Source organism: Bremia lactucae, linkage group LG1 (assembly GCF_004359215.1).
Source record: "Bremia lactucae strain SF5 linkage group LG1, whole genome shotgun sequence".
In the NCBI taxonomy this organism is placed as follows: Eukaryota; Oomycota; class Peronosporomycetes; order Peronosporales; family Peronosporaceae; genus Bremia; species Bremia lactucae.
Window position 1 is genome coordinate 12,542,820 of NC_090610.1, and position 22,818 is coordinate 12,565,637.

At 45.0% G+C, this 22,818-nt stretch overlaps 5 protein-coding genes across 5 annotated transcripts; 2 read left to right on the forward strand and 3 right to left on the reverse strand.

Annotated features, from left to right (window-relative positions):
* Positions 1 to 4,120: 4,120 nt before the first annotated feature.
* Positions 4,121 to 5,599, forward strand: CCR75_004940 (uncharacterized protein). Its single transcript, XM_067963026.1, has 8 exons — positions 4,121 to 4,139; positions 4,214 to 4,309; positions 4,374 to 4,675; positions 4,740 to 4,809; positions 4,873 to 4,968; positions 5,033 to 5,128; positions 5,190 to 5,271; positions 5,338 to 5,599. Exons 1-8 carry the CDS (start codon positions 4,134 to 4,136, stop codon positions 5,520 to 5,522), a joined length of 933 nt encoding a protein of 310 aa, XP_067815097.1. The 5' UTR covers positions 4,121 to 4,133; the 3' UTR covers positions 5,523 to 5,599.
* Positions 5,600 to 5,680: 81 nt separating this feature from the next.
* CCR75_004941 (uncharacterized protein) lies at positions 5,681 to 9,349 on the reverse strand (the record flags this gene model as incomplete). Its single annotated transcript, XM_067963027.1, has 4 exons — positions 5,681 to 7,629; positions 7,701 to 7,836; positions 7,907 to 8,321; positions 8,397 to 9,349. 4 exons carry the CDS (start codon positions 9,347 to 9,349, stop codon positions 5,681 to 5,683), a joined length of 3,453 nt encoding a protein of 1,150 aa, XP_067815098.1.
* Positions 9,350 to 9,677: 328 nt separating this feature from the next.
* On the reverse strand, positions 9,678 to 14,051 carry CCR75_004942 (uncharacterized protein; the record flags this gene model as incomplete). The annotated part of the gene is made up of 4 exons (XM_067963028.1): positions 9,678 to 10,077; positions 10,137 to 13,475; positions 13,544 to 13,698; positions 13,761 to 14,051. The coding sequence occupies 3 exons, from the start codon at positions 14,049 to 14,051 to the stop codon at positions 10,253 to 10,255; spliced, it is 3,669 nt and encodes a 1,222-aa protein (XP_067815095.1). The 3' UTR covers positions 9,678 to 10,077; positions 10,137 to 10,252.
* Positions 14,052 to 14,261: 210 nt separating this feature from the next.
* CCR75_004943 (uncharacterized protein) lies at positions 14,262 to 16,256 on the forward strand (the record flags this gene model as incomplete). Its single annotated transcript, XM_067963029.1, has 1 exon — positions 14,262 to 16,256. One exon carries the CDS (start codon positions 14,262 to 14,264, stop codon positions 16,254 to 16,256), a length of 1,995 nt encoding a protein of 664 aa, XP_067815096.1.
* Positions 16,257 to 18,704: 2,448 nt separating this feature from the next.
* Positions 18,705 to 22,157, reverse strand: CCR75_004944 (uncharacterized protein; the record flags this gene model as incomplete). The annotated part of the gene is made up of 1 exon (XM_067963030.1): positions 18,705 to 22,157. The coding sequence occupies one exon, from the start codon at positions 22,155 to 22,157 to the stop codon at positions 18,705 to 18,707; it is 3,453 nt and encodes a 1,150-aa protein (XP_067815093.1).
* Positions 22,158 to 22,818: the final 661 nt, after the last annotated feature.

Consider the following 22,818-nt stretch of genomic DNA (forward strand, 5'->3'; position numbering starts at 1 on the left):
GCAAGTAGCGCAGGTGCAAATGTCGAGGGCTTAACTCGATGGTACGTCTCGCATGTGCTCTAACACATTTGTAAGTTCTGGGTTGCTCACCGAGCCGTACCTCTTATCGCGACTAAATGACAGCTAAAAGCATTTCGTGTGCCTCATAGAGGCTTCTTATGGTACAGGACACTAGTAGCGAGGAGATATTACCGATGAAATGAACTCTAGCTCTATTTTACTCTCTTCTATGCCACCAATGAATATTATCCAATTCGGCGATAGTAGAATTACGGCACAGTGAACATCGGCTGCACACAGTGGAGTGTATTCGCCTAGAAACCGCGTTCGTGGCAACACAGATTATCCTTGAAGTTTACTTGTCCAAAGAGTTTCGACACTTCGTCTGTGTAATGTGTCTGCTTTTATCATAAGCATTCCGGTCGAAAAATTATGGGCATTCCGAGGATAGACTTTTTTTGTCCTACTTTCTCACCTTGAAGGTGTTCTTCAGCGCGTCCTTTACGACTCCAATCTCGACTCTTAACCGCAATAATTATGTCGTACCGTATGGACATACACAAGGTACCGTTATCGAAGCCCTTAACGTGGAAGCATTGATCAGCACTACAGCTCTTATAGTCATTCCTGATGAATATTTAAATATTCATGCTCCAAGCACTTGCCGCTTGATTTAATCCGAGAATAGCCTTGTTCAGCTGATATACCTTGTTTTAAGCGTTATAGAGACCATGCAGAATGTCCATATATACTTGGGTCGACTCACCATTAACGCACTCTGCATCCCAACTGCTTCATTTTATATTGTACGCTGCGCAGACCGAAAATACGAATCGAATCGAGTTCATATTTACCACCGGGGAGCACGTTACACGCAAATTAATGTCATACTTGTGCTAATATTGTAATGGCAATGTGACAGTTCTGTTCATTCTTAACAGAACGACAAAAGGTGGCTATGGCCATTTCCCAACTCGGAGGTAATCTTTACTAGCGCAAATCGGGTAAAAATTCTCAGCTGATGCATGACAAACCTTGAAACTTCACGTTAGATTCAGTTCTGTCAATATTTCACCAACAATAAGTGTCTGTCGAGACCCAGAATGTGTAAAACGTCTATTATATATAAAAGCTTCTTGTCCATACTGACCAAGTGTACCGTTCTGCAACCTATCTCGGCCAACCTCTTGCCAGTCGCGATCATTACCTTAATTCCAGCGTTTATGGAATCGGACTTGATGATGTTTGATCGGAGCGGGGTCATATCGGTGGTCCGCACCACTTTCAATAAAACAGCCGTCGAGACGTTCTGTTCTCACGGCAAACACCACATCGTCGTCTCCACTTCCGTTTCGTTCAGAACAGTCCTGCTTCCTGTGCCTAGCTTAGTTGCACTTGGAACACTTGCTTCTGAATGTGCAGGCTATTTGACTTGCAACCAATGCCCTTGCCGACGTTCACCTTGCTCTTGACCTTCAAGCGCTTACCTTGAATACGTCTATCATGGCCGTATCTTTCTTTTACAAGCGTTCACACTCTTTCAAAAGCTATTCCCTGACAACGATTGACGTAATGCCCTTCGAGTCCTTAATGATCGACAAAGTTAACTCATACTCGACCGGAAGGCTGATTGGCAGTACCACGAGCCAACCTGCCTCTTCAGCCAGCTCACCCATTATCTGTACACCAACGGTGAGCTCTTCAAACATATCATTTTTTCCGACATACTTGTCTCGTCCTCCATCTTGAACTCATCGAAGTAGCGTGCATCGTGACACGATTGTAGAGGGTAGCTCGATATAAATACTTCCTGAGCGTTCCCCGAGCTTGCCTGATACGCGTCGCGAAACATATCTTCGTTCACGGGCAACGCCTCTGCGATCTCGCTCTCCAGCTTGATGTTTTACACATGCGCAAGCAGCCCCTTCCGAGCTGCATTTTCTACTCTCAATGGAAGTAATTCCCGATTGCCAGGAGGGCTTTGGTACGTTGTGTTGACATCTTGAGCGTTCTTCAGCATTCGAGCTGTGGCTGTCGACCTGTTGTTAAAAAAGGCAAGTAGAGAGGTAAAATTAACGATGTAATCTACTGTAGCTCATATCTTATGCCTCCAATGCACGTTTTATCCAATCCGGTGATAGATAAATACGTAGCTCTTAACCTTGCGTGAAAATGCAATCTTTACAGATTCGATACTTCAGCGTCTCATCGTGAGGAACTACGTTGCGCGGAGAATGCGCCGCATCCAACCAAAAAAACAAAAGGCCGTACTCGAAAGAATATAGATGTAGCCCGCAAAGGCACGAGAATACTATATCAAGAGTAACGATGAAGCCCCCACGTGCCTACAATTTACTGTCCGAGTCTTCAAATACATTACTCTGAAGAGACTGTAGCGAAGCTACACGCGGTTCATCCTTAGCATAACTCTCACGGATGGGCATCATCTAAATCGATCACAAAGGCTTTTATCCAAGCAGATGCTCTCCCAATTTGACGAGCGCAAATTTTATAGCAATTAGATCTTTGTCACGAAATAATAGTTCTTCTCAGCAGCTTTAAGCTGCCGAGACTCGAACCAACGACGCGTCACCGTCCTTCAGAATCTGATGTTAATAGAGTACTGCCTATCCTAAGATCAGCTGCACACCCGAAGCTATTAATAGGCTGGCTAGGATCGCGCAGAGACAAAGTCACTGCGTGGTCACTGCGTGAAGCCCCCCCACCCTTTACCGCCTTAAAGCGTCGTTCTCGGTGCTAGTTTTGAGCACCAATCCGCAACCTCACTAAAGTGACTTGACAATTGCCTAGCTATATCAGCGAAATAGTTGCTGTAGATTGCAAGTAGCTGGCGAGGCCAAGCCACTAAGGTAAGCCAGTCTGCTTGAAAAAAGTGGTTAATCTACAATGACATTAACCTTACTTTAATTCTTTTAAGGTTTCGATTCTCAGTGAAATACCCAAGAAGGATATCTCTGCAGCACGTAAAATGCAACTTTACGTTTGCATACAGCTTATTTGTGCGCATGTACATGGGCACAGTTCGCAATGGTCGATGTGATTATCCACATCTGGATTGATCCTGACCCGCACAACTATCGACAAATTTGTCATTAAAATATGTCTGCGCATAAATTTGTTATGGGCGAAACATTTGCGTCAACAGGCTTTTAAATATAGCCCTGCTACTGTCCGTGACTTATTTTAAGTGTCTCAAGTTTAAGAGCCGGGATTGCTCAAAATGGAAGGTTCTTGAGTGTTTCGATGATCAAGATAAACAACGATAAAACGGAAGACAGCGCGGGTCATACCTCCGTACGGGAATAAATAGTATCTGCCTCCATGGTGGTCCTATCAGTGTAACGGGGCACCTTTCACTAGTACTGATCAGTACTAGTTACCCTTACACTGATTACAGTGAAGGTAGGGTGCCTCGAAACTTTAAGAACACAAGAGTACAGAGGAAGGTTTCTAGGTAGCTAAGGGTCTTTAGCTACCAAAGGTAATTCAATGATTATAATTAGGTAAAAGTAAAACTGTATTTAATATAATTGTTACCCCTACGTAACGAACTTCTATCTACTACTAAACTTAATATATCAATATCTAACTAAGTATGGCGCCTCCTTGCGTCGTGTCTTGAAACGATTGGCGTGCTTGATTTAGACTTGAATCAACCAATCAATAAAGCTAATGCCTTATTGCATCAATAATATCAAATTTGGTATTATTGGAACTATTCAAGACAAAATCATAAAGATATTAATGTTTTACTTCTTTGCTTATTTCCTCTTAAAGGAAATAATACTTATGTAACGAACGGGACACCCCGTTACAATCAGCAAGCTGGTCAATTGAGTATTCCCATTACCAGCGCCCTGTATCTAAATTACTTCGCTAGCTGACTCTATCCTTGGTGGGGGGAAAGAAATGCTACGTGGATTTGGAATTACAATCAGGAATGCTCTTTTTGGTGACCGTGTTTTTTCATCGAAAAGGTGCTAGTAATTCATAAAAATTTCAATCTAAATTGATGTTTGACACACAATCGGTGCGTGGCATCATTTCAAAAATTAACTCAGTCTCAGTTTGGTTGTCTGAGTATGACGCTGGAAGCTGATGCGTTGTCCCACATGAAGGTCAAATCATATTGTCCTGTTACTTGCCCCCATCTGCGTTGCTTGAAATTATTGTGGCGCATTTACTAATTTAGGTAAAGGATCTACAGCGAGAGCTTAAGAAAAGAGACCTGGACTCCGGTGGACTCAAAGCAACGCTGCTTCAGCGACTAAAGGAGTATTTGCTGCAGGTCTCCCGAGCGTTGACTTAAAAATTAAGACACTTTGCATTAAAATCCTAGTGCTTATGGGCAGGACAAGGAGAACAACAAGCAATTACACGAGGATAAAGACAAGGAAAATTCGAAAGTGAAAGATAATGCAATGCAGGAAGAGAATGATAAAATGTATGTTGAAGACAATAACGTAGAATTGAAAGCGACGGCGCGATTAAAAAGAGGTGCAGATACAGTCGAAGAGGACAAAAAGGACGATGCAAATAGTTTAAAGAAGCGGAAGCTGATTGCTGAGACAGCATTTGGCAGCCCACAGCCGAGTAAAGACGATGAAAAATTGGCAACACTTGCTGACGCCGTCAATAGCGAGATATTGGATTTGTATACTGCTTATGTGTCGAGTACTTACGTATGGCGGATCTACTGACAACTTGATACTTTGTAGAGAAGAGAAGCACAGTAACACGCTTCGTATTGATAATTTTATTCGGCCATTTACGCTTAATGCTGTCAAGGTACTGGCTTAATCGAGAAACCTCAAGCAATACACGATTTCTCAACAATAAAAAAAATTCTAGACCCTCGTGCAAGAGCTTGGAAATTTTGTAGAAGATGGTTTTTGGATGGATGCTATCAAGACTCACTGCTACGTGACATATCCCACGTTGGAGATTGTGCGTTTTACTGCATAATTAATTAATGCGCATGTCCCTAATACTTCGTTGGACAAAAATCTAGGCCAAGCAAACGAGCAAGGCACTTGATGGCAAGGTTTGGCCTCCTGAGAACGGGCGATCGCTCCATGTCACATTTGCTGCTCAATCAGCCATGGAGGTAGAAAACTTGCTGCATTCATAAGTCGGTCGTTTTCTAAGTGTGGCACGTTTTTGACAAGGTATCGCAAATTGGCGAGCTGGAACCGCCCATCCCGTCGGAACGTAAGGACATCGATGTTGCACAAGCTACTCAACGCGAGAGTAAGCAATTGCGCGCGATATGCTGTTATTAAGAGCTCACGGATGATGATGGCATTTATTATTTAGTGGTGACAATCGACGAATTCTTTCAAAAGACCGAAACAAAACCCGTGCTTTACTTTTTGCCGCTCACAGACGAAGAAGTACAGGAGAAGAAACAGCGTCAGAGCCAGCAACTGGAAGGACAATCGCGAAAGCGCCGTCATCGAGGTGGTCGCAAGAGAAACAGACGTGCTCGTTTCCGGCATTAGTCTTACTACAGCTTAGTGCAGCAAAACTTTGATTTTTATGAAAATACAGAAAACAAAAGCTTGTTGTCATTCAAATATTGACGAATTCATTTCTGATGCAAAATTGCTTATACTCATGCTCCGCAACGTGATATTTCCTGATAGTACTGACAAGCTCTTCATAACTCAAACGAAATATCCTCGTTAGAATAAAGGACATCGTACTCGAGCCCAATCTTCGCATCGTATAGCAGCGAAACGCAGCTGGTTGCGTACGCCTTGTCCGTGTTGAGGCGCTCCAATAATCGCAGCAACGAGCAAACTGCAGATAATAATTCCTCCTTCTTAATGGGATTTACATCATGTGCGTCCCCACTTCCTCCCGCGCGACTATCTTCTGTACTCTCGCCATCCCCAGTTCTCGCATGAGCCCCGGCTTCCCCCTCTACCTCAATTGCCGCGACCATGCGATGAAGATTGTGCAGCAGCCAGTCGTAAAGAAACCCACGAGGTTTCGCCTTCAGTGCCTCAAGTATCAACGAATCGTCTTCAATACTTGCAATGTGAATTAGATGGACCAAAGTAAACGACAATTGCGTCTCTAATTGCTCCTTGTAACGAAATTCTGTCACGTCTTTCAAATCCGACGCCGTTTCCAGCGCATCCACCGTGGCTCGAAGCGCAGTCTCAAAGAAAGGACCAAACGCGCTGCGCGTTTGCGAGACCCTCAATGCAGTGGCAGCACTAATGCGCACTTTGAAATTCTCCTGCTGCGCCACAGCAATCAATAGCGCCTGGAAAACAGAAGGAGCCCAAGTCACCGATGCAAGTGGCAAGCTCGGACATAGCAACACCTTGGCAATCGCGTGACACGCATTCCAACGGACTTTTGGCGAACCTACATTAACCTTTCCAGCCAACACAACCATGGCCTGTCCAAGAAGATCATCTAGTCGAGTTCGATCTTTCGGCGAGCTAAGAGTGGCCCTGAAAGGCGGAAAACTAATCCAACGGCAAACGAGCCCCAACGTGCGAGCAACGCTTGATGCAACCTTGTCATTGTCATTAATAAATACCAACATCTTCTCAATTACTGACCGCAACTGAAACGCGTGCAAGAGCTCATACAACTTTCGTAAAGGAAGTGGTTTTGACAACAGCATCATTGATTGATCACTTTCCAAAGGTGGTAGACCAGGCGGCGGGGGTGGCACATCATGCTCACCACATAACTCCGGCCCAGCAGTGGTGCAGACATTGCCAAGCGCCCACGCAGCTCGAACGCGCACATTTAAAGTTGGATCACTCAATGCCTCCAACGTAAGGGTCACCACGCTGCTTGCAAATGCACGTGTCTTAAAAGTTGGCGCAAGACAAAGTGACCCCAACAATCGATAGCCTGCGGCGCGAACAACGGGAGAGCTGTCTTTTGGTATTTGCAAGAAAATGCGAGTGTAAGAGTCCAGGCAGGAACGACCCGAATCGTCCTCAGTGCAGCCCCCACTCTTGGCTGCCAACACTGGTATCCGTCGCGACGACTTTTTTTCACCCAAATATACCCAGTCTTGAGAAGTCAAGAGCGTAAAACAAGCACAAACGCTTGCACGAACATGGTGCGAAGTATCAAAGAATGCTCGTACTAAATGCGTTGCCATAAATTCCAAACAGTCCACGCGACTCGTGTGCTCTCCAGTCGGACAGGTAGCCACAACGCCTTCAACACTGCAATTTCCTCCTTTAATGTAATTTTCCAAAATCTTAACTGCTTGCAAGCGAACATTAGGGTCCATATCTTGAAAAGCTGCTAGCATAAACTCGGCAAGCCCGTGCCAGAAAACATTCAAGGCCAAAGAGTAATTCTTGGCAATCTTCGACAAAAGCGACATCGCTTCCAGACGCAGTAACGTACGCGTTGAGTCGTCGGGCCGAGACGCCATCAGCAAGAGCTCCTCCACAAACGAGCGACGGCGCAGTAGCCACGTACCGCATGCAATTGAAACATGCGCAACTCGAACTACTTCATCAGGATCACTTGTGTGAACCATCCAATCCAAAATGGCTGGAATGGTCTCTTGAATATTAAGCAAACCAGACATGCACGATAAGCTTGCCATTCGCGCACCGTGGTCTAGACCACAATAGGGCACAAGAAAAATTAATTAAAACAAACAAAAATTTCTATTAAGCGATAAAGCGTACCGGATGAAGTTGCTGCGACGTATAAACTCGACGCAAGAGCCTTCAAAACATCTTTTAAGCTTGGTGTGAGCTCCATTTCACTCAGCACTGCAGCCACACTACTATACGGAAAACGCTGAATCACTGATGCTGTGGTCTAAATACATAAAAACAAAAAATGTTATCAAGAACTAAGTTTATATAAAAATTTTCAAGTTCTCCTTTACCTTAATAAATTGTACTAACGGTGCAGATTCCTTTTCATGCTGGATACAGTACACCAACGTGACATGCACTTGGTAAAGCATGAGCGAAATGCGCTTGGGCATCAATGCAAATGACATTGATGACGTGAATATAGCAGACGATACACCAGCACCGGATCCACGTCGAAAGTACTGCTTTAACGGAATCTGTTCCCAAAACGCATCCAGAAATTTTGCAGCAACTATTCGGGCCTTTTCGCTTGGATCCATCATAAGTAGCGTAAGTACGGAAGGAGTATTGTTAAACAGCGTCATAAAAGGCGTGGTCTGCTCGGGTAGATATAATTCCATTGATGACGTGACGGCTGAAGGAAAGTGCTGAGCAATAGCTTCCAAAGTATACAGCACAGTAACACGCAGGCGTGCAAGCAAACCACTAGGCAAAAAAACAACAACGTCAATATGTGAAAAATTGTATCGATTTCATCGCCAATCTCAACGCAATACTTACTCTCCAATATGACGACCTCCAGCGCTGCTATCAGACCCGCACACAGACGTGTCCGAGTCGTTTGGGTGAAGCTCTTCTTGAAACAAAACGACAACGTCATTCTGTCTGCCTTTAAGCACAAGTCCATAGCCCACAACCTGTCGCATTGAATTGAGCAAGCCGGGCAGCGTCGCGACAATGCGGTCATTGAGGCGATCAAAATTCGAATTTATAATCGTGAAAATACACTTCATACTGGATGTGCAAGCCTTCACAAGAATGCGATCATTATGACCCTTTAATAGACTAAGAACCTGCTGCCGAAAATTCTCCACCACCATTCGCAGTAACGACGAAAAGAAGTGATAAATTTCAGGTGTCTTTCCAGCTTGTGTGCAGATATTAGACACACAGCTAGTAGCCGCGTAGCGAGCTTCAATATCGACACCCGATGGATCCAAATGTTTCAACAGGACTGCAAACAGCAGTTCAAATTCGCTACTTGCACGGTCGGCATTGTCATGAAGCATTTGTCCCAGCGCGCGAATTGAATTGGCCGTGTACCAGCTTGGACACGTCTTGATAAATCTTAAAAAGAAAGTCATCACCACACGCAGCTGCGCACTTGAAAATAGCACTCTCTCCTTGGTGCAGCATTTTAAAACAAAACGCGTATACTCTGAGCATAGCAGACCCGAGCTCAATGGCAAAATTTGCGCTAGCACCACAATCATAATCGCAACTTCTTCACTTCGGATGCGAGGATTGGGTAACGTGACGCCTATGAGCTGCTTAAGCATCTCCTCGAGTTCCACTAGTGTGAGCTGAAGCACGGCCACGTCGTTCTCGAGCCTTTCGGCCGTGGTCGTCCAGAGCTTGCGGTCTCGACGTTGTACGCCCAAATTCCATCCTGCAGATGGTGACGAGCCTAGCGCCGTATGCATACCGCCCGTCGTGCAAATGGCAGGACTCATTGTCAAAATGGCTTGTGCAGGTTGCGGAATCCCCAACTGTGACAGACAGAAAGCGACCCGAAGGTGCCCAACTGCAACGTCTTTTTGCTACGATTTTCTCCTCCTGTTTTGCAGCTTAAACTGTCGCGTAATTTCGGACGGCGCGTCCCGCGTTCGCGTCGTGTCTCGGCAGCAAGCGCGACCGCCGCTTCTCATGGATGTGAGCAGCTCCAAGAAATGGCTTCATTCTTCTGATTGGTAAATAATCAGAGAAGTGGCACTTGCGCAGAGTGATGGTCATTATGAGCAAACGCGGCGAGTTTGCATCGAGAAAATAAAGTTCAGCGACTCCGTTAAAACTAATATCTGAATTACCGTGACGTGACGAAGGCGAGACTAGACCGTTATGATACACCTGAAATATTGCTGCTACTCAAGTAGCTCTGTGATAGAAATCCAAGAGGAGTACCACTTTTGATGGTCGGAATGTAGAAAGTAAAAACCTCATTAGCCTTTTTTCTGGTGAGCACACAATTACCAGATTAATGTGAATAACTGATCGATATAGAAGCGACGAGTCTTTAACCTCATGTAAACACCCTGATTGCTTCTATATCGCTGACCCACGAAGTGACCACTTCAAGTGTACAATTATCCTTCTACGCTTTTAAAAGAGGGTCAACAGGAACAAGGCAAGTAGGTTTCATTGAGTGTGGGGGCGCCATGATGTGAAGGGCTTCAAAATAAAGCTTTGGAACAAATCCGTTGCGTTAAAATCAGAACAATCACGTCAAACGTCCAAGCGCACCTGTCAACTGAGTCGGACATTCCTTGAAAATATTTCCAAATGTTAGATGCGTGCTAACATGCTACGCACCATTTTTTTTCTCACTAAGCATAATATTCACATTGGCCCTTTTTACACTAATTTGCAGCCGAAAATAATTCATCCCCGACGCCGCCGTCTACGCTTCCAGCATCAATACTTGCCGCATATTTGCTAGCAAGCTCGAGGTCAGTTTTCAGCTGCTCCATACCTGAAGACAGCAGCTCCCAGAGATCAGGTGTTTGGCCCTGCGCGGCCGCCGCTAACTCGTCTTCAGGAAGTTCCGTATATTGGGACAGCTGCTGCGTGAGGCGATGCGCACGCGCCGTTAAAACGTTGTTCTCGGCCTGCAGCTCGGCAAGCTTTACACGAAGCTCGTCGTGAACAGTAGTCTCCTCAAAGTGAGTCTGTGCGAGCTGCTCCAGCTCAACCCGCAACTCGTTGTTTTCGTTCACAATGCGGTCTATCTCGCCACGCGCTTCCTGTTCCACGTGTCGAGCGAATTCTTGAGTACGGCTGACTTTATCCTCGCTCTCACGAGACAATTCGTCACAGTATGCCTTGGATTTCTGTAGCAAACCTTCAAGTTCACGGTTCGTTTCCTGTAATAGCTGATTCACGCGCTTGTGCTCGTCCACCTCCTGCAGCAGCTGAACCTTTTCGTCGAGCAAGTCATTTAATTGGCCTATTTTGGATTCAAGCACATATTTTTCCTGCTGGACCGAAATAAGTTGCGCGCGGATCTGTTCCATCTCATGCTGCGAGCGCTCTGCGACCATTTTACTGTCACTGTGAGCTTGACGGAATTGCTTGCATTCAGCAGTAAGCTGAGCCAGCTGCTGGTCAAAAGACTGTCGGTCAGCCTTGTTACGCTTTGCTAGGTCCTCAAGCTGGGATAGATTAGCTTTGCTCACAGCGATCTCAGCATCTCTATTTTGCAAGCGTTGAATTGTTTCTGCCAACTTGCCTTGGACGTCAGCATGCGCTAATTTGAGCTGCTCAAGCTGGTTTTGAACCTCCTGCCGCTGCTTGTCTCTTTCATCACGCATATTTCGCAATTCCGCCACTAGCGAAAGGTTCTTCTTCGTAAGTGTCTCAACCTTCGTATAGGTCTCACTTTGTTGCTCACGCATCGCACTCAGCTGCTGCTCTGCTTGTGTCGCTTTTTTACTTATTTGCTCGAGTGATTGCGACAGGTCATCATGAGAGCATTGAAGCTCCCGATACGAAGACTGGCTAGATGCAAGCTCCTGCTGAAATGCTTTCTTTAACTTTTTTAATTCTTCTTCAGCTGCGGCACGTTCTGAAACAGCAATTTGCAGCTCCGCCACAATCGCAGTATTCGAGTGAGCCAATTCTTGCAATTGATGGTTTAATGACTGCTCTTGATCGCAGAGGTGGCGAATTTGTTGCTCTAATTGTGCTATTTCGCTTTGGGCGCGATCAAAGTCGGCGCGAGAAATGGACGATTGCTTGAGTTCCTCAAAAGACTGCTTTAGACTCGCACACTTTTCTTGCTCAGACCGCAGTTGAGCTTGAGACTTTTCTAAATCCTCCATCGTGGATTCCAGATTGGATTGAAGTTCGTACGAGGCTTCCATGTTCTCTTGCGTCATCTCTTGCAAGTTCTGGAGCTGCTGTTCAAATGACTTTCTGTCTTTCAGCTGGCTGTTCAAAATTTCCTCCAATTCCTGAATTTTTGATTGCATCTCTTGAACCAGAGCCTGCGACTGCGATAGCTGTATTTTGATAGCGTCTTTATCGGAACGAGCCTGAATAAGCTCACTCTGAATCACAGCCAAGTGCTCATTGCTCTTTAAGGTATCAGCTGAGGCTTTCCTCATCTCAAATATTTCCTGCTGCAAGTTTGCAATATTAGCTTCAGCCTCAGTTTGATCAAATTGGGCCGTAGCAAGTGTCTCGTGCGCTTGTTTCAACTGGAATTCCACATCACACAAGCGTTTGACGTCATGATCCAACGTCTTGCTTGAAGAACGAAGCTCCGAAAGCTCCTTCTCCATCGCGTGCAGCGCTAAGTCTTTTTCTGCAGCGTGTGCTTCTAAAGCACGAAGTGACTCTAGCTCTGACCTCAGAGCATCCAGCGTCGCATTGTCACTTTGCTTGCTTTTGATCAACTCATTATGGGAAGAGTGAAGTCGATCGAACTCAGTTGATAAAGCGCTGTGGTTCTGCTCGAGATTCGACACATGCTCCGCCTTCTCATTCACAGCACGGTGGGCCTCCTGAAGCTGTTGCTCCAACACAATTATGCGCTTTTCCGGTGAAACCTTTGCAACACCTTCGTCTTCATGTTCTTCATCGCCTTCCGATTGCACCGAGGAAAGCATCATATACTGCTCCTCGAGCCACGCATTACGGTTGTTTAAGTGTAAATTCAACTCCATTGCCTCCGTCAGCTCGCGTTGAGCACTGGCAACTTGCTCCGTGAGGACACTTATCGCATCATTATCACTACTAGTCACAACAAACTTATCCCCTGGGGTTACGTCATCGACCACAACATGACTGCCGACTTCGCTCTGGAATTCTACCAATTCCTCGCATTTTTGATTCAGCCGTTCCTGTAATTCCTCAAGCTGCTTTTCTAATTCTCTCACCTTATTCTCGAGTAAAGATTGATTTGAAAGCGCATGTTCGTGTAGCTTGGTCTCTTGAGCCATCGTCTGTGTAGACGTTAGTGCAATTTGTTGCTTCAATTCTTCATTGGCATTCCACAGCTCCACGCAATCGTGCTTGTAATTCTCTAGTTCCTGAGCCTTTTCCGCAGCAATTGCTTCTTGCTCGTGTATACGCTTTTCCAATGTTTCACGCTTATGCTGTTCTTCGGTATTTAATTGCATAATCTTTTGTTCGTGTTTTTGAATGACCTGGCCCAGCTCATTATGGAGCTGCTCTATAGCTATCGCATCTACATTTCCTTGCGTCTGAATTGCGTCCAAATTTTGCTGCACTTTCGCGGCAGCAGCTTCCGATTTCAGCAGAGCCTGCTTCATTTCAACCAAGGAAGCCTCAATCAATTCCTTCTCCTTGGCGACGTTGTCCAAAGAAGTCATATTTTCTTTTCGTAGCTCCTCACATTGCTCCCTGGCAATCTCGCTCGCGACTTGAGATGCTAACGCAGCATCCTCTTTCGCTTCTTCTCGCTCAGCTATCAGATGTCTGACTTGCTTTTCATACTCGTCACGAAGTTCATTCAATTCCTTATTTTTAGATGCCACGGACGCTTTTAGTGTTTTTAGTTCCGTGTCCTTCTCCTGTAGCTCCGCCTCTAACTGCTTCTTCACGGCAGCCAGCGCATCACTAGCCATGAGATAAAAAAGTCAAGTAACCATTTCTATTCACATTAAGTTCCTATCCATCACACGTACCGCATGTCCGTGACATCCTGCACGCGTTCTACAAGCATTGGTTCGGACGTATACTCAATTTTGTACTGTAGTTGCACATTTTGGTCCTTTAGATCCTCCATTTGTTCTTCTAGGTCCGAAATTTTGCTTGACAACGATTTTCGCTCTTTTTCCATCTACAGTTAATTAAACGAATGAGAGTTTTTAAACTCACGTTCTCTACAATAATATTCCGCACCTGATCTACCAGCGTCCTCTTCTCAAATTCATGTTCGCCAACCTTGATCATAAGATTGTTAAGACGCTTCAGCAGCATCCCCATTGCGGAATCGTCTGTATCTTTGCCGCTATTACTGAGTTTAGCATCGACTACGGCGCTAGCGCGTTTGGGCTGAGGTGTAGACGGTAAAGGTTTAAAAGGCGACAGCTTTTCTGGCGGTGTTGATTGTTGTGGCGAAAGAGATTTCTTCACAGGATCTTGCGCATCGTTAACGGCGCTTTCATCATCACCGAAGAGCACCGTCCACATGACGTTCGGATAATGCGGAGTGCGACTAGGCGATTTCAGCTTTCAGAGGTGATGTGGTGTACCTAAGTCAAGCAAACTACGTAATTGGTGTGACGTATAGGAAATCGAAGATGTACCATGTGAATGGGTACACTTGTCCCACGCCAACCAAAGTGTAGCGCGCTGTCTAACACCTTGCCACTCGTTGTTTGACGCAGAAGTAGTGGCCGGATGGTGGTGTACAATTTCAAAAAGATCCAGACAGTGCCTACGGCCAATGATTTTATCGACATCGTTCTTACGCGCACGCAGCGCAAGACGCCAACGGTGATCCACCCGACGTATGCCATCTCGCGCATCCGCGCTTTTTACATGCGAAAGGTCAAATTTACACAGCAAACGTGTCAGGAGAAACTTAGCCAGATTATCGACGACTTTCCACGCCTTGATGACTTGCACCCGTTCTACGCTGATCTGATAAATATCTTGTATGATCGTGATCACTACAAGCTGGCGCTTGGTCAAGTCAATACAGCACGTGCTCTGATTGATAATATTGCCAAGGACTATGTACGCATGATTAAGTACGGGGATACGCTCTATCGATGCAAACAGCTAAAGCGTGCCGCGCTAGGTCGGATGTGCACACTGCTTAAGAAGCAAAAAGCGTCACTAGAGTACTTAGAAGAGGTGCGCAAGCACTTGTCGCGTCTTCCGTCTATTGACCCCAATACACGCACGTTGCTGATTACAGGCTATCCTAATGTTGGAAAGTCAAGCTTTATGAACAAAGTGACACGTGCCGATGTGGATGTACAGCCATATGCCTTCACGACCAAAGCGCTGTACGTCGGTCATCTGGACTATAAATACCTGCGCTGGCAAGTGATTGACACTCCCGGTATCCTCGACCATTCCCTTGAGGACCGAAACACCATTGAAATGCAGGCCGTCACAGCTCTCGCTCACTTGCAGGCATCCGTTTTGTTTTTCATGGACATCTCGGAGCAGTGTGGCTTTACCATTGAACAGCAGCTCAGTCTCTTTGAAAACATCCGCCCACTGTTTGCCAACAAGCCACTCGTACTCGTTTGTAACAAGGTTGACCAAATGCGCTTTGACGCATTATCCGAGCATCACCAAAATATGATTAACACGGCCGTGTCTGAGACCAAAGCCAAGTTTTTTACCATGTCGAATCACTCGGAGGAGAATGTGATGGAGGTTCGAAATTATGCTTGTGATGAGCTTCTCACACACCGTGTGAATTCAAAAGTGAAGGGTAACAAGGTGGCTGATGTGCTTAATCGGCTAAGTGTAGCCATGCCCGTGGCTCGCGATGATGTAAAGCGTGAAACCTCGATACCTTTCAGCGTTATTGCAGCTCGCGACAACTCCAGCAATCCGGCACCGCGTGTGTTGCAGAAGGACAAGATGAATGCAAACGGAGGGGCTGGCGTGTACTCGTTTGACTTTAAGGAGCATTATAAGGGTATGCTTGGTAACGATGACTGGACTCAGGATGCGATTCCAGAGATTTGGAATGGTAAAAACGTTGCTGATTTTGTGGATCCGGAAATTCTTAAGCGTCTTGAAGCTCTGGAACGTGAGGAGGATGAAGCAATGGCCAACAATGCTCCCATGGATATCGATGAAGACATGAGTGACCTTGACGACGAGCAAAAAGATAAGTTGTTGCGCATTCGGGAAAAAAAGGCTATTATTGTAGCTGAGCATCGTCAGAATAAGAACAAAAACCACTCGACTGTTGCACGAAAAGTGCGTGCAAAGCTACGTACGCTAACGCAAACAAAGAAGGAGTTGGAGGCATTAGGTGTTGACACTAGCCACATGAAGCACGCTGAAGCTGTTGTTGCAAAGCGAAAGGCTGGGGATGAAAGTCGTGGTCGCAAACGCCAACGCGAAGACATGGATGTTGACATGGAAGATGCCACTGAAAGCTCCGACCTGCGTGTGCGTGCTCGTGCCAAATCGGTTATACGCTCGAAATCAAAGAATCGCTCACAATCTTTAGTAACCCCGCGTGACCAGGCTGGATTTGGAAACGAGGCTGACATGGCTCTTGTCAAGCGCGCTACTCGGTTAACACAGCGAAAGGCTGCAAAAATGGGTCGTGCAGGCGAAGCCGATCGAAAATCGGTACCGAAATTGGCAAAGTGGCAGAATTCCGGCAAGCGTGGTCAGGGCAACACGTATTCCCGGTAATCGTAACCTTAGGTGATGCATTTCTTAAAATTTTGTTTGGAAAAGCTCGCTTGGGCTCTGTTTAATATTACAATTAGACATAAGAAAATAAGCCTACTGTGATATAATTGTGAGAAGCATAAGTTTGTGCTTGAAGAAAACAATACGACTGAATTTCTGTGAGTTCAGTGGAATCATATGACTAAGATTGTGAATGTCGTCCCAATAATGGTTGAGACAATCAGTCAGAAGCAGCTTCACCGCTACGTTTTGACAAAGGCGAGACGTAACCACATGTGAACCATGCTAAAGGTTCATAAAGTCGATGCCCACAATATTGTAGTGGCGCTTTAAAAACATATCAGGGTAATTTAACATGACTGGCACACGCAAATAAAAAGACTTGTCGTTGTTGCTGTAGTTATAAATAAAGGTGACGTCGACAGAACAAGTGCCGTAATCATTCCGATTCATGGAAATCATGACGGTTATCACAAAACAATACTTAATGCTCGTCGCCGGATGACGAACCAGCCAGCAGCAGCTTCGACGTATCCAGGTGTACTTCAAATTTCTCACTAATTATTCTCAAAAGGTTTAGCAAAAGGCCTTATAGAGTCGCCAACTCGTTGTAATTCTCAAGCATCATATTTTTCAGACGGCGCAAGCTTAGCCTAGCTTTAAAGACATTGTATCAACCTCTTTGTTTGCCAAAACCATCCACACGAGTCTCCACGAATAATTGGTGTCGGTAGTCACGATACGGTATGCCTGGTCTGTCGTATTGCCCACCACGTAGCTGATTCCGCAACTACTTTTATAAATCGCAAGCAAACAAAACATTTCTTTTTGACGCTGCACGAGAGAAAAAGCAATCAATTTGTTTTAACTCTTAAAGAAAACCTTCGTAACAAAAAATCATTTCGAACTTTGCTTGGATAGGTAGTGCTCATGTCTATTTGATGCATACGAGCGACAAGTCGCCATCATGATTAATCGTGCGTCTACGAAAAGCCAGCCGCAAAGTAATCACGCACAGCTTATCGTGGAGTGCAAATTTTCGGCCTTTTATGAATACTTTAACCTGAATTGCATTCATATTATTTGTGGACCAAAGCAAATCAGTCATATTGAAAAAAAAGAATTTATATTCTTACGTGCTGCTCCACGTTGCAAGTAGCGACGACAACATGATTATGGCTCATGGCGATGCTTGCGAATGACAAAAATACTTAGCGAAAGTTGGCGAATTACGAAATATACTAAATATAGTCGCGATGTATCGAGAACTAAAGTCCAAAAACGACTACACGTTGTCTGACAGATGTGATACTTGGCTGTTAATATGCATCAGCTAATTCTTTGTGACCTCAGTAATGGAGTTTTTGTAGCATAATGGGTAAAATGTCTTGTCACGCGAGATAATTAAAGGATCTATCCGTTATACATCTGAGGTATCGCCAAGGGTGCGCGTTTGTCTCTTCGAATATCGACTGACTTTTGCCGACCTTCCGATTCATGTATCAAGTTTTAAGTCTTATCACACAGTCGCTCCACATCAAGTGATCTATTGAGCTGATCACCATCTAAATAAAGTTCGTGCGGTCAGCTGCCACACGCAAATAGTTGTCTCCGACTTGATCAGCATGATAGTTTCGTTCTCGCAATTCAAGCAAGAAACATTCGAGCCATTCGACTGCTTGCAAGCCATATGCGTCGTAAGACGGCCATAGTTACCTTTGAAAAGATGGCACTATGTCGTAAGTTCAGTTGAGCAATTTACAGTTCTCACATGGCTTCATGAATTTGAAGTTTCTTTATGTGCGATTCAATTACAGTGTTCACCTTCGCTTATGCAAGCGGCTTCCACTATGGCGGTCGACCATTTATTATTAGCAACGAGAGATCAAAGCACCCGCTTAATAGAAAGGAGCCTGTGGCACCACTTCCTAACAGCAAAGCAATGCTTGCATGAGAAAAAAATATATATAAATTGGCCTCCCCACCATATCGCAACGTTATTTATCCTTCTCAAACAAGACATTTCCATACGCATCGAGAGACTTGGATTGTTCAGATCCACTTCAATCGAAACTTTATTCAGTGCCGACAAGTTTGCAAGGTATAAGTTTGTGATGCCACTAGTACCAATCAATTTTTCTAAGTTATCTAATACCGACGTAAATGGACAAAATTCTGTCTCCAAATCTTCACCTTTCGCTTCATAATAAACGCTGCGATCGATGTAGAAAGGACTCTCACAAAATCCTCACCTGTCGCTAAGAGATAGATGCTGCAAATGTGCTCAACATATATAAATATCTTACAAGCGACTGAAACGTCCAGTGTTCAGTCCGAAACAACAGTAATGTTTAAGCCGGAGCAACGACTTGCTTTTCGATTGTAACGCGGCATTTACCCAATCGATTAGTCATACCAATGAACGTAGTCAATGCCTTAATTTGCACGCTACCAATCATTGAGCATGTCACTGTGATTGGCGCCTATATCGACCGTCCAAATCGTGTGAGGCTTGACTAATTTCATTAAAGCACTTCGATCTGTTTTACCAGTAAGCAGCTGCTTACTTGGGTACGACAAAATTTGTATTTGGGAAGGCGCAACATGTGCCACTTCGTCCATGTCATATAGAAACATGGCACACTTCCACTTCACTTCGTCCAAGCCACCATTGATTGCATCCAAATGAAGTTCCATCTTTCGCACTTCTTCACTCGATTGTCTTTCCCGTCGAAGACTCACGAAACGTGGACGATGCTTTGAGCTTGCGAACGGAAATCGGTCTTGGAATTTTCGCATCAATCCACCATTGCTACTAATTAAGTTTTGACTCTTGGTCCTACTATCACCGGCACTTTTCACAATTTCCGAGTCGCTTCCGCTACTGTGTCCTGTGCGATCACTACCTACAGACCCAATTTCATCTCTAGCACTGATGCCAAGATGGCTAGTAGCACTATCATCGCGGCTACTTGTTAATGCAAGCCGTGCAAGCTTTTGAGCGGAAGCCCCGGTTGGAGTGTCAGCACTTACATGACTTCCTTTTTCATGACCATTTGATCCAAATCCAGGCACTCCAGTTGAGCCTCCACTACGAGAGAGTAGTTGCCTCGTCGTAGAGAATAAAGACCCACCGCGGGAGCTTGCATGTTGCTGAGCAGCTTGCTCGGCAATCTTAGCTTTGGCAGATAGTGCTGCTTGCTTAGCTATTCGCATCATAGCATCGTTTACTGAGCAATGGAAAAGAGCTTCTTGCAATTCATTTAAAGCAACACGCATGCGATCAGCGTCATCTGAGACAGCATGCTCTACATACAATTTGTGTCTTTGAGATCCATGTGGAAATATCCCGTTCTGCCGTGACGCTTCTTGAATCTTCTCCGCCAGCACATATTTTAAATACTTCGAGGGCCGAGCCGTTTTCCTATCCAAACTTACACGGTCCCCATCGTGGCTCAAGTCTGAAGCCGAAAGCGATTTGGCAAGCTGATGCCCCGCTGCATTGGCGACATACTCTTTCCGCAAGCTGTGGTGCAAATCCTGGACGAATTCTAAAGATATGTTTTCTTCACCATTTACTTCGTCATCTTCGTTTGTGTCATCAGGTTCTATTTCAAGACATGTTGGAAAAGGTTCTATAGCCAAAGCCTCCTGAAAAAACGACGACCAATCGCTTTTAGATAGCAGAGGCGCGGACGAAATGGAGGGTGTAGGTGACACCACCGAAGTGGGTGGAACCGCTGGACCAAAATCGCCAAACCCATCGTCTTCACCGAAAGTTTGCGAGCCGGACTGTTGGAAATTGGCAAAGTTCTTATTATTAGTAGCGGTCTGTTCACAGTCACCTGCCTCATTAAATTCTCCAAAATCGTCGTTATGGTCGAAGTCAGCGAAAGCATCTTCCGCAACAGCAGTATTGGTGCCTGCAAAAGTTTTAAATGAGTGGCTCCCTGCTTTCGTAACAGGAGAATTCTGTACTGGCGGAGATGAAGAATACGAATGCCACGTAGAGACGCCAGCTGGTGCTTCAAAGTTTTCAAAGTCGCCGAAATTATCACTGTCCTCAAAATCAACTACATTTTCTTGCGTATCCGTTTCAACTTCCAAACTACCCTTCAAATTGTCCGAGCTATCAAATGTTTCTGCTAGAGCATTGGTAAAATCCGATGGCGACAAACTCGGCAAACTGTTGAGCGCGAATGATCCATCCGAAACGCCATAGCTTAAATCAATATCAGTGCATCGACCTGTAGACTCAAGTTTTATCTCAATCGCAGGCTGCTCAAGGGCCAACGGGTCAAACTTTTCATCCAACACAATAGAATCCTCATCACATTCGCCACCTTCATCTTGATAATCTAAGGCAATTGCTTCATCACCACCTTCATATGTACTAAATACGTCACTTCTAGTCAATAAATTCGTTACAATAGCATTTTGCTGCGTTTTTGTAAGCATATCATCGGATACGGTGGCGTCACTGTTATTTGATACCAAAGAAGTGTCACCAAGTGTCGTATCTTCTGCACCTACGTTCAATTCATCAACGATCTGTGGCCCATCATACTGTTCTTTAACAGTGTTGGCATCATCGATAAAATCGCTGGTTTCATCTTTAGTACCAATCATCACCTCATTTCTTGACTCTATTTCATCCTCTCCTGTCGTAGTGACTGGTTCTGCAGACTTTTGCCAGGCTGCAAGGGCCTCAAATAGTGGCATCTCATCCGGAGCTGCTAAGCCCGCTTCTGCGAATGGATCAATTTCATCCGTGTCTTCCAATGCAGAGGAAGCATACCCTGTAAATCCATCCACACGAAAGGAGCTGCGTAGCGATGGTGGGGCTGACAGAGGCGACGATGCAAGACAGCTAGGAGTTGCAGAGGCTAAAACCTGAAACGATGCATACTTGCCAAATTGCTGAGCCAAGTCTTCCATTGTTCCAGCACTGACAAACGAAGAAGAGCTCAATGATCGGGTAGAGCGAGTGGTGCACGGACCACCCGGTGAAATCACCATCTTTTCCATTTCTAAAGAATTCATCGAGAATTTTTGCTCTTCTTGAAACAAAGCAAATGATCCACGTAATGATGTTGGTGCCGATGATGCCAATGGCAACGGCGTCGTTGTCAATGCAATGATTTCGTCATTTTCTGACGCTAAAATTTTTTCACTAATTTTCTTTGTATTGTTGTCAATTCCAAAGAATGGATCAATCGGTGCCGAAGCTTCAACCGGAGAAAACGATAGTAAGTCAGAAGGTTCCGAGTGAAAACTTAATGACATCACTTCCATCGAGTTCAAGGGTATTGTAGACGGCTTGGGTGATGATGTTAATTTACTCGTACCAGCGGAGGTACAACCGACTAACATTGATGACTTTGACAGTATACGGGTCGTCGTATCCTGCGTCGTCTTGCCCCAAACCAAGTCCAAGATTGCAGACGTGGAAGAAGACGCGGTAGCACTAGCACCAGAGTTTGACCGGGTCTTTACCTCCTTAGTATTGCCTGTAGCGGCTCGAAAGCCGCCTGTAATATCTGCAAAAGGGTCAACTTCACCGCTCATTGGTGATGACAGGGCCTCGGAGGCCGAAAGAGGCGAAAGCAACGAAGATGTCGTTGTAATAGCAGTAGGTTCATGGCTCTGCTTTTGACCCACAAAGTCCCCAAAGTCCGCCTCGGCCGCATATACGTCACCGAAAGGGTCAAATTGCAGCCCGCTGGCAGCTACAAAAGAGCCAAAGTCATTGTCTGCTGCATTTATTCCATAAACTTTAGTAGCTGTTGAGGAAGGAAAAACGGTGGAGTCGTCCGAGTCCGCAGACGGCGAAGACGCCGCCATCATGATGTCCCTGCTGCCTTCTAAATCGTCGAAACTGCTCTTATGGTAGTAATCCATATTAAACGCCTGTGAAAGTTTTATAAACCATCATAAATAATATTGGGAATCAGATATTTTTATCTACAATATGTTACACGTATTGTCCTGCAAATGGAGATTGTATTGATTATGTAACGGGGTGTGTCGCTACATTGAATTAATACTTAAAGGTTGTTAATTAATATATTATCTAAAAGGCAGATAATATTTGCAGGATATTACTTTATATAGTAATAATCAGAATTCTTATCCGTAAATAGGTATAGACCATTATACCTATTTATTCCGCAGACTAATCAGCTGTAGGAGTAATCAAAGAGAGAGTTACAGATAAGATAGAGATAAGAATTCATTTACATGTTTAGTATTAGATTATAATTAAATTAGCATTTACAAAGACAGAACATGAGACACTTAATTATATCTAATGCAGTTTTCATTTTACCCTCTTCAAGCTAGTTGCCTTAAGAGAAGTCTTCCTCTGCACGTACTAGTGTACTTGAAATAACGTAGGGCACCACTCGCAACTGAAGCAGTGAGAAGTGGACTTGTACTGAAGCAGTACAAGTCGTAGTGCCCCGTTACACCTGGTAGCACTTTGTAGTCCGTCCAAGGACCACATTTCCCACATCTAACATGGACATGTTAGATGATAGTGGGAATACGCATCACGTTTCCC

Excerpts from the sequence above, each read along its gene's own strand:
- CCR75_004940 (XM_067963026.1), top strand. Across the intron at positions 4,810-4,872 it reads TTACGCTTAATGCTGTCAAG|ACCCTCGTGCAAGAGCTTGG; the intron begins GTACTGGCTTAA and ends AAAAAATTCTAG. Across the intron at positions 5,129-5,189 it reads CTGCTCAATCAGCCATGGAG|GTATCGCAAATTGGCGAGCT; the intron begins GTAGAAAACTTG and ends GTTTTTGACAAG.